This window comes from Anas acuta, chromosome 8 (genome assembly GCF_963932015.1).
Source record: "Anas acuta chromosome 8, bAnaAcu1.1, whole genome shotgun sequence".
NCBI classification, from domain to species: Eukaryota; Metazoa; Chordata; class Aves; order Anseriformes; family Anatidae; genus Anas; species Anas acuta.
In genome coordinates this window covers 2,096,652-2,107,473 of record NC_088986.1, presented here as the reverse complement: position 1 = coordinate 2,107,473, position 10,822 = coordinate 2,096,652, and the positions used below count along the sequence as shown (strand labels likewise).

Here is a 10,822-nt window from a genome sequence, read left to right as displayed (position 1 = left end):
TGCCCCACGAGCTGTCACTCCCCGTTTTCTCCCCCAGGATTTCACGGGGGGCAAAGCGGCTGCGGGTCCGCATCCGAGGGCTGCTGATATTTCCCCAAACTTCACCGCGACCCTAAAATCACCCAGGCTTCCCCCTTCCTGCCCGCTCACCTGCACCGCACGAAGCCCCCCGGGTTCGCGTAGACCCCCATGGCGATGCTCTTTCTTTGCTCTCCGCATTCCTGCCGGCTGTTTGCACCCAAATCGCTCCAAATCGGGACCTTGGGGGGGATGGAGCAGCCCCGGGACCACCCCCCCGGCATCTCCCGGTCCCCCCGGGGGTCACCGCGCATCGCCGGGACCGGGGCGGGGAAAGGGGACACGAGCTAGGGACGGGGTTTGGATGGCTCTGGGGGGGCTCTGTCCGTCCTTCTGTCCCTCTGTCCCTCTGTCTGTCCGTCCGCGTGCCCGTGTGCGCGTGCCCGCGCCGCCGCCGCCCCCGCGAGCGGGCGCTGCCGGCTGCGGCGCGGCCCCGGCGGGCGGCGGGAGCATGGAGGCGGCGGCGGGGCCAGGTGAGGAGGCACCGGGCAGGGGTCGGGACCGGGGTCGGGGGGAGCAGCAGGGTTAAAGGGTCGCTGGAGGGGTTCCCGGGGGCCGCTGCCTGCTGCTCGTTGTCTGGGGGGGGGTTCTACCAAGCCCGCTGCCCGCTCGGGCTGCCCCAAGGCGAGAGCGGGCGTCCCGAAATCCCCCTGCATCACGGCACGCTGAGATCCCGGGTGCCTGCATCCTGAAATCGTGGGTCTCTGCCTCCCTGCCTCTCTGCATCTCTGCCTCCCTGCATCCCGGGTCCCTGCATCCCAAAATCCTGGATCCCTGCATCCCGAAATCCCAGGTCCCGGCATCACAGCATCCCGAAATTCTGGGTCGCTGCACCCTGAAATCCCGGGTCCCTTCCTCACTGCCTCCCTGCATCCCGAGTCCCTGCATCCCGAAATCCTGGGTCCCTGCATCCCAAAAGCCCAGGTCCCTGCATCCTGGCATCCCGGGTCCCTGCATCACAGCATCCCGAAATCCTGGGTCCTTGCATCCCAAAATCCCAGGTCCCTGCCTCCTGGCATCCTGGCTCACTGCATCACAGCATCCCAAAATGCCGGCGTCCCTGCATCCCAGGTCCCTGCATCCCTTCACCCCAGCATCGCAGCATCCCCGGTCCCTGCCTCCCTGCATCCCAAAATCCCGGGTCCCTGCATCCCAGCACCCTGATCCCTGCCTCCCTCCATCCCTCCCGGCACCCCAAAATCAGCAGTCGTACGCAGCAGCGCTGTGAATACCCCCCTGGGCATACCACCTGCCCCGAAGGGAAAGGAAACGATTTGGGGGGCTTGAAAAAATCATAATTCCAGCTTGTATCCGGGCCTTCCTGCGGCAAGGTTACCCGGTGTGCGTGCAGCACGGAAGCGCTGATACGGAGCGCGGATACGCAGCCGCCTGCAGCACATCTGCTGCGGGGCTGACCTTCAGCACTGCGTGCTCCGTGAGACAAACACGGCGCTGCCTTCCCCACGACAGCCCTGCTTCAGGCCCGAGAGAAGGGAAAAAAAAAGAAAAAAAAGGCAAAATTTGCGGCTGCTGCGGGAGGGGTGGGCTTGGTGGCCTCCCGACCTCCACTCGCCGCTGTGGTGCAGGTACGCGGCTGTCCTGCCCATCAGTGCTGCTGGATTGCCTGAAATCAGGAGATTTTTAATGTTTTTCTGATGTATTTGGGGCTGGCATTACTGCAGCCTTGTTTTGCGTGCTGGCAGAGGGAGAGGTAGAGAAGGAGGAGGAGAAAGAGGAGGAGGAGGAGGGTGAGGAGGAGGAGGGTGAGGAATATTTTGGCCAGGGCTCCAGGACTGCAAACGACGGACTTCTTCAGTGCCTGCATTTAGCCGAGGGCCTCCATCTTCTGCTGTCCCTTCCCCGGCAGATTTCTCTTAGTCATAGCCTGCCCGGAGAGAAAAAAATAAACACGCATCTGTGCATCAAGCCATTCCGATGGCACAGGCAGCACGGAGGCAACCCGGGCCGCACTATATTTAGACAGCTGTGACACAGCCTGCTTGTTTATGGCCCCAGAAACCCTCGCAGCCCACAGATGCAGCATTTCGGGGCGGCCGTGGCCTTTAAGGAGGAACCACGCTTTGTCCTTGAGCTCTGGGTTTCTCCAGCAGCCCTGGCAGCTCCGGCCTTTAACCGCTGACCCGAGTAATCCGCCACACGCTGCGCCCGCCGCCCTGCCCCGAGCAGCCCTGGCGGGTGCTCGGCCAGCCAACAACGGGACGGATTTTGGGTGGGGATTTGCTGAAATCCGGCCCTGTGCGTGCCGGCCCCCGGCGTGCAGATTTGGAGGATAAAACCCCGGGGCTGCAGGGACGCGGCCTGGAAATCCCAGCTGCCAGGGCACCGCTGCCGCCGCCGCTCAGATGGGATTAGGGGCGCGGGCGAAGCTGCCGTGAGGAGCTCTCAAAGCCGAAACGCTATAAATAGCTCTTTTTATTATTTATAGCCCAATATGAATAATAATTTATGAACCTTTAAGGTAGCTCACGTTACGATAGCGTATGAAGCCCTGTTTTGGTAGGCGCTGTAGACAACATAGAGATTTTCTTCCCCTAAATATATTTTTGTCTTCAGGAACCCAAAATACGCAGGATGGGAAGCGGTATCCACACAGATCTGAATCCTGGCAGGGAAACAGATTCGTGCTGAGCAAACTCATAGAGGCAGAGTGAGGTGGGGGCCAGGATTGTGCCCGAACCCTCTGCAGTGGGGCTGTTGTGCAGGAGCTATGGGACGGTCTAGCTGGAGCTGCCAGAGCCGAGATTTTGGGGTGAAGGCAGCATTGGATGGCACAGCAGGCACGGGATGTGCTGTGGAAGCCAAGGAGCTGGCTCCTGGCTCCTGCAGCTCTCCGCACTCGGCCTGCGGCCACAGCCACGGCGATGCGCTGCCACGGCCCCCACACCGCTGCAATTCAACCTCCTGCCCCTTGAGACGCATCCAAGCCACTCTTCCGAAACTGCAGAGTGCAGGCAGCGCTGTGGGGACAGTGTTGCCTGTTTGGGGGCGGCTGCACGAGCACGGCCAAGGAAATGAGGAACGGACGCAGACCTGGGCCCACACCGCACCGCCACCATGATCGAGGGCTCTAAGTCAGCTGGCGCTGCGAGAAGAGACAGGCCCCGTGCTGCAATGCTTCATACCAGCCAGAATGAGTAACAAGGCTCTAATAATGCTGTTCTTCCAATTAGTATTAGAGCAGCAGCCCGCTACCAAAATCTGTAAGAGCGTGGGAACACTTCAACGGGGGAAAAAAAGAAGTGCTGGCTTGCTGGCGAACCTCCCGGTGCTGTCAGGCCCATCTGCATCTCCCGGCCCTTTGCAGGCAGGACCTCACGTAGATGTGCATCAGAGAGAAACCCTAAAAGCTGCAGTGAGGATGCTCATCCCCTGCCCCATCCTCCATCCCATGCAGCTCTGCCGACAGGAGCAGCATGCGAGGGGTGGCGATGCCGCCTGCAGCTCCTCTTCTGCTCTCGGGGCCGTGCTCACGGCGTGCAGGGCTCCTCTCCTGTGCCCTGGTCGTGGCACCCGAGAGCCTCGGCTGATTATTTTCAGGCACAGCGAGTGCTGAGGGAATCGCATCATGTCTCCGGAAAATGAGCCAAGGCGCTTTGGGATTCATGGCATTGGTCGTGGCAGGTGAAAGCTGAGCTGCGTGTCACAGCTCACACATTTGATCGGTGATGTTAGCATTTGACACAGGAAACCTATTTGCTTCCTTTAGTTTTCAATCTTTTCTTTAAATCAAACTCCTTAATCTTTTTTTTTTTTTTTCCCAATGTTGTGCAGTGAAGGGGAAGCAATGAATGGGTGGTAGGCAGGCACCGAAATACCTGATTTTTACCCAAATACCTGATTCAGGTTTGATGCGCTGTGTGGACAGCTGCACAGCCTCCAAGCTGCAGGATGGGGACTTCCTGAGCTGATGGTGACACTCCCTGATTTAATGTCCCCTTGGGGATCGGTGTCCCTCGTGTTTCCCCAACTCTGAACCGCTGCTGGGGAGCCCCCTGAGTCCTTGAACACTCGGAAACGAAGTCCTAGGCTGGTGTGAGTAAGCCGTGCATCGTCCCCAGCAGCAATTTAACAAGGCTGAGAGGTGAGCTCCAAAAACATGCAGAGGCAGCAATACGCTTAATGGCGTGTGATATCACGGAGGGCAGCAACGGACGGGGAGATAATAACAGAGCCACGCTGAAGTCACTGGAAAACAAAATAATGACAAGCTGTATTGATAAAAAAAAAAAAAAAAAGGAAGGAGGCAGGGAGGGTAGTGCAAAAGGGGATGGTTTGTATGTGTGAGATATATTTCACGGCCAAGTTGTCCGCCCCTAAGTCCTGACCCACAGTGGGAACGCTGTGCACTGCGAGAGAGAAGACACAAACCAAGGAGCCCGAGGGGGCCTCTTTTCTTTTCAAATTTTACATTTTTGGCTCCCTGGTAAGGTTTAGTTTTTTTTTCAGAACAACTTTTCTAAGCCACTTCAGAAAGGATTGGATCACCTGACTCCCCTCCCTCCCCCTGCATCCCTAAAAATCCCAGCCCAATCTGCCTGGGGCCCAGCACATCCCATGGGGGTAAGATGCGGCGCTGCCCTGCATGGCTGCTGCCTGAGCAGCTCCTCATTTCTCCAGCAAATCCAGGCCTGGACAAACGATTCCCATAGGCACGAGCAGAAAAGGAACCGCATGGCTGTCCTTGACTCCAGTCCAAATATCCCGTATTTATCCTCAGCACAAGTCCTGATACTGCTCTGAAACCCTATTTCTGGCTCCGTACCAAGGGCCTGTACCCGTGGTGCTATCACGTGCCTGTTCCCGGAGTAGTGCACGGGTGTCAGTGCTCCTGGGCAGCCCCTGGAGCTGTACGAATGATGAATGAAGCCCCCAGGTGGGAGGGCAGGGGCTGTCATCCTCTCTGCACCCATCATTTATGCCCCAAAGTCATTTGAGCTGGAACCGTGCCTTGTATCTGAATGTGACAACAAAAGTTTTGAGTGTTTATGTTTTGTATTTTTCAATATTTGAATGCACCAGGCCAAAAGTAAAATGGGAACATTAAGATATTCTCCACCTGTGGCAGCAGCAACCCAAAGCGCAGTGGTGTTATTTCTTCCAGTTCGTCTGGGTTGCCTGATGATGGGAACCCAGCCTGGCCCAGACGAGATCTTGCTGGCTTTAATCAATTCAATCAGATTTGCTTAACCAGGGTTAAACGAGCAGCACTTATTTAAAATGCTGGCAGCTAGAAAGAGCTTGGCTGTGCTGGGCTCTCCCTGGGGAGGAGGGTGGTGGGACAGACCTTTCTCCTGAGAGCAAAGCTTGTGAGCACTTGCCAGAGTCAAATACCCATGGGGCAGGTCCAGGAGGAAGGGTCTGGCGGAAAAACGTGGTGATGTTCTTGCTTTTCTGATGTAAGAGTCAAAATTAGGGTCAAAGCTAACCCAGGTGGAGCGTCCTCCCCCCTGCCCTGTGGGGCTGAGCTGCTGTGAGCAGGGCTGTAACCCCACGCCCATGCATGTGGCTGGGGAAGGGTTATTTTGGGGTTAGTTTCTGTATTTTTATTGTGATGTGGGGCTTCTGAGGGTAAATGTGATGCTGTGACAGCTGCAGTCATCAGGTCTGTACCAAATCAGTTTTTAGGGCAGGGAAGAGGCTTTTACTGCACCAAATTCCTGAAGACTAATTAGATTAAGCATCAAAATCTCAAATTGAAGATACAAGCAGCGTCCTGCTACCTAATGCATTCAGCAGTGGCTGTGCTGTAGGTTTGGGTACTAAACAAGCACAAGAAGGTGATGGTGGGAGCAGATGTCTTTTTTGTTTGTTTTTAATGTCAAAAAGTCACCAAACTGCTTTGATTTACACAGGTGTTAAGCCTCCTGGCCCTGGCAGGCTGACTTCTGTGGCACATAGCTCAAATTCTTGATGAAGTGGCAGGGTGGGTTCCTGGGTGGTTGAAGGGTTCTCCAAAAACATTGCCATGGCTGAGTGCCATCAGCCTTCCTGGAGAAGTTGTAGGGAAGATAAACAGAATTAAGCAAGCTTATAATGGCTTTTTGTTGTTCTTTTTTCCCTCCCAGAAAGTCCATTTTATAGATTATTTGTTACAAGGCCATTGAAGGAAGTTTAAATCTGGGAGTCTATGAATTAGGGTGGTTTGATTGGGGTTTGAGCCCTTTGAAGAGAGAGGAGGTAAAAATGTTAATTCTCAGCATGCAGTGATGGCCCAGGGTCCCAACGCAGAGGACACAGTCCATGTAAGCACAAAGAGAAAGGAAAGAAGAAATGACAGTGCCTTGAGGTGCAGAGACAACGATCTGCCCTACAAAGCAGTACCAGGTGCTTTGGGAAATGGGAGTACAAAATCTAACAATGGGGACAAGCTCTGCATGCTGTTTATGGTCAGTGATAGTGTGGAAACAATAGGTGGTTTCTTTTTTTTGAGGTAAGATAAAGGGAAAGCTTCAAACATTAATTTTCAAGAAACAAGTGCTTTAATGAACAGAGCGAGTTCGTGTTTGCAATGGAATAACTCTGAAAAAAATGTGTAGTTCATTGAATTTTAAAGGTATTGCCCAAGATAATAAACTACTTTTCAGGCAATAGCTGTACTTCTTATGGTGCTGCACAGCTTGAATGTGTTCATGAAGAATTAAGAGTTTAAGGTTTCACTTTAATTGTATATCTAGTTGAGAGAGAGGTGAACAAAGAAATAATGCCTCCATACATTTGGTGCTTGATTACAGCTACCATAAAAGACTTCTGCCCAGGAGAGGCTGCAGCCCAGACGGAGGAGCAGACAGTGTTAGAGCCTGGGCAAATCAATTGACATTTGCAAGGTCAGCAGTGGGGAGGGAGTTTGTGTCTCCCAAGTCTTGAGCAAGATGCAGTCCTCTTTATCGCGTCGTTAACATCTCCCGCAGTCCTAATGGCACCTACCAGCCTTACCATTCATACATTATAAAAACGTCTATATTATTTTGTAGCATCATTAGCCTCGACTCAATAAGCCTTCGAGGATGCTAATGAATTTTTCTAAGTAGCTGTTTCCCTGGATCTTTTTATTTTTCCTCATTTTTGAAAGCTATCTGCAATTTTCTTTTTTTTTTTTATATAGCGTTCTTTATGCAGCAGACCTCCAAACAGGAGAAATTGTATGACCATTGACTGGCCCAATTTAAGGGGTGAATTGGGTGAGGAAGGCATGTTCCTTTATATGTGGTTAAGCCTCCTGTAGAGCTGGAAAATGAGTGAATAGGTGAATAACCCAATCCCACGTAACATGGTCCCCTAATCCCGCCAAGTGCTCTCTTTTAGTAGAACTGGCAATTTCAGGCAAGGAAGGGGCTTTGAAGGCAGTTGACCCATCTCTCTTCTGCCCCAGGGAGGCTGTACTGTCCCCACTCCATGTCTGTGCAGAGCCCAGGCCTGGAGTGTCAGGGTGCCGTGGGATTTCCTCTGGGAATCCTTGGGAGAAAGACAGCTATGATCCCCCAAACACCGGGACAAATCTGGAAAGAGAGGAATTAATGGATTCAACAAAGAAAATCAAGCTTTGTTTCCTGAATAGGACTGCAGTCTGCCTGCTGCAGATGCAATAGCAACATCAGTGTTGGGTAGGAAATGCTGAACCCTTTTCCCATAAGAACACTTTTTGGAAGGACTTTCCTTTCACTGCTTACTGCAGATCGTCCTTTGCAACAGCCCCTTGCTGCTCACCTGTGAGAGATGACTCATGGATTCAAGGCACGGTCTCATCGAAGCTGAGCTCAAAGTGCTGGATGGAGGCCACAGAACCGGCTAGCGAGCACTGGTGGCAGTTCAGGGTGGGGTTAGGCTCCCCAGCTTGTTCCCTCCAGTAAGAGGATGTCCAAATGTTTGTGGTGACATTACCTCGGTGTGTGCTCTTCACCCAAGAGCCTGGTTTTACCTCCTCACCGGTGGTCTGTTATCTCAGTGAGCAAGATAAAGGAGAATCCATCTTGAACCCCTCTCCTCCCCTGAATTTCCCATTTTGTTACTAGAACACAGAAGGAATTACCGTATCCCTGGTGGGCTAGGACAGACTCAGGTATCCCTTAAAAAATACCTGTGTTTTTTTCTTTACTGGGTTGCAAATGGGCAATGTGAGGGAGAGGGACACGTTCCTCCTGATGAGGATCACGATCTACGTATTGCTCTGTACAGAGCGACGTATTAACAGCCCGCTAACGAATGGGTAGCAGATACACATTTCTAACCTTGAGTTCAAGCTGTTACCGTGAACCACTTATGTCAGGTTAATTCGTTTTAGTTTGTTGCTTGCAAATCTGCTTGGATTGTTCTGGGAAAATTCTGGGTCACAGATGCACCCGGTCTGCAGCGTAATAGGAAATTGCGGGCGTTACGTAAACGAGCACGCCTGACGAGGTAGGGCTGGACCAGCTGCCCCCTGCCCTGCAGTGTCCAAGAGGAAAGTTTAAGCGAAATGTTGGAAATATTTCAGGTTACGGCTATCCCTACAGAAGGGCTTGTTGATGGTACTGCTTCAGAAGCACCCCCTGCTTTATTTTTCTAAGCAGAGTACTTGGTCTCTTACAGGAAGGACACCAAAGCCATGTCTGGATGATACGCATTTTTGGGAGGGGTCTTTATTTTTACCGAAATTAAAGAGAAATGGATGTATTAGCATGAGTCTAGAGGAGGTTGACAAGGATGATAGTGGGGTTGGGTCACCTCTGCTGTGAAGAGAGGTGGAGGGAGCCTGGAGGAGGCTTTGGGGGGACCTGATGGGGGGGACCTAGGTGCCTAGAGGGGGCTGCAGGAGAGCTGGGGAGGGCTTCTATTGGGGTGTGTAGGGTTAGGACTGGAGGTAATGGCTTTAAGCTGAAGGAGGGTGGATTTAGATGAGACACACGGCGGAAAAATCCTTCACCGTGAGGTGAGGGTGGGCTGGAAGGGGGGGGGTGGGTTCCGTGAGCCCTCAGCAGAGCTGGCAGCGCCCACGTCCCTTGGGGGCTCCCCTCACAGAAGGGACCCGGAGGACCCCCAGGAGCACCCCCAGCCCTGCCTCAGCCCCGTGTGGCGCCGCTCGACTCCTTCCGGGCCCGCGGAGGGCGGGCAGGGGGCAGCGGCCGCCCCTATCCCCGTCCCCCGTCCCGCCCCGTTCTTCCCTCCCTCCATTCCCTTCCCTCTCAGCCTCCTCCCCGGGGCCGTTTCTCTTCCGCCCAGCCCACAGCGGCTCCCGGCCCCGGCTCGTCCATGAGCCTGCTCGGGGGGTACCGCAGGAAGCCGGGCGGGGAGGGCTATGAGGCGCTGCAGCTGGTGGAGGGCGGCGGCGGCGGCTGTGAGGCGGGAGAGCCGGGGGCGGGCGGCCGGAGCCCCTCACGGCAGCCGCCTCAGCAGCAGCAACAGCAGCAGAAAGGAGCCGATGGCACCATGGACAGCTCCGGTAGGGCCGGGGGACATCGGGGCCGTGTGTGTGGGGGGGAACAATGGCACCGGGAGGGGGGAAACAATGGCCCCGCGGGGACAATGGCAGCGCGGACAATGGCAGCGCTTTGTCCCGGCCAGCCGCAGCCTCCCCACACACCACCACCATCACCCTCCCTGCGGCTGTGGGGTGGGTGAGGGAGCCCTAAAAGCACCCCTGGTGCTTGGCTTTGCCCTGTTGGTTTGGGGTTTGGGGGGTGTATGAGGAGTGCCCTGTCCCCTAAGGGAGTGGGAGGCTTGCTGTGAGCCTCTGAAAAAGCAGCCCTAAAGGTTGCGGGGTGGTGGTGTTGGGCACGGTGCGTGTGCCGTTGGTTTTATTAAGCAGGGGAGGTGTCCAGATGGTCTTTATGGGATGGAGCCGGGTTTGGGTTTGTCTGGGTGGCCGGTGATGGAGAACCCAAGCGCCTGGGGCTCTGCTGAGAGGAGCGGGCTGGGGCTGTGCCCGGCTCACCCAACGCCCATCACCACCACGAACTTCCAGAGATCAAACTCCGGCAGGGAAATGCCCCATATACTCGTGGAGGGACCAAATTTTGTGTCCATCCATTGCAGTGCACGATATTGCAGGGATACCTGCCCTGTGCTGTGGAAGGAAGGCGTGGGCCCGAGGCACTCAGCAATAGCTCAATTCCTCAAAAAACATCCCCAGTGTTTTAATGTGGTGTCCTCTTCTGGGGGGCTGATGACCCGTATCTGAACCTAGGTGGGGAGAGTCTCACCCTGCATCCTTCTCCCATTTTCTCTGCTGTAATGGGAGTAACCTTTCCCTCTTTCCCCTTGCCATTTCAATGTGCTTTCTGGAGTTCTTCTTAGGGCTAGCTTTGTTTGTAGTTTTTTTGTTTGTTTGTTTGTTTTTTTAAACTTTTTTACTCCTGGACTTCAGAAATGCATTTTAATTTGCTGCTATGATATCCTTGCTACAGTTGCTTGTAATAATAGTATGCGTCAGTGGTTTCTTACTCACAGTAGGCTGCTGTGTTACAGTTATTTGGATTCTTACATTAGCATCCACCGAGTTGGGTAGGTATTATGGTCAGTTTAATGTCTGTCATTAAAGCAATTATTTGAATGGGTTTCCTAGAACTTGGAGAACCGAAGGCAGCATTCACATCTAGCCAGGTGTGGGAGCACGCTGGAGCTCATGTCAAGCCGTGGCTTTTGTCTCGCGTCAGCTTGCTGTATTATTTGAGCGCTGCTGTTGCAGCCGTTCTGTTCCGTTTCTTCAAGCCGTTCCGCTCCCTGCCGAGCCAAAAAGAGGTGTTCGGGG

At 54.0% G+C, this 10,822-nt stretch overlaps 1 protein-coding gene across 2 annotated transcripts in view; it reads left to right on the top strand.

The window, feature by feature from the left end:
- Positions 1 to 409: 409 nt before the first annotated feature.
- DNAJC6 (DnaJ heat shock protein family (Hsp40) member C6) overlaps positions 410 to 10,822 on the top strand; it is a 42,651-nt gene continuing 32,238 nt past the window's right edge. The window contains exon 1 of one of the 2 annotated variants that reach the window (XM_068690131.1): positions 410 to 551. In XM_068690131.1, the coding sequence (XP_068546232.1) occupies positions 530 to 551 (22 nt within the window). In that variant the 5' untranslated portion in view covers positions 410 to 529. Of the gene's footprint in view, positions 552 to 9,253; positions 9,515 to 10,822 lie in introns of those variants that run through there. The other variant, XM_068690132.1, reaches the window with a different exon arrangement.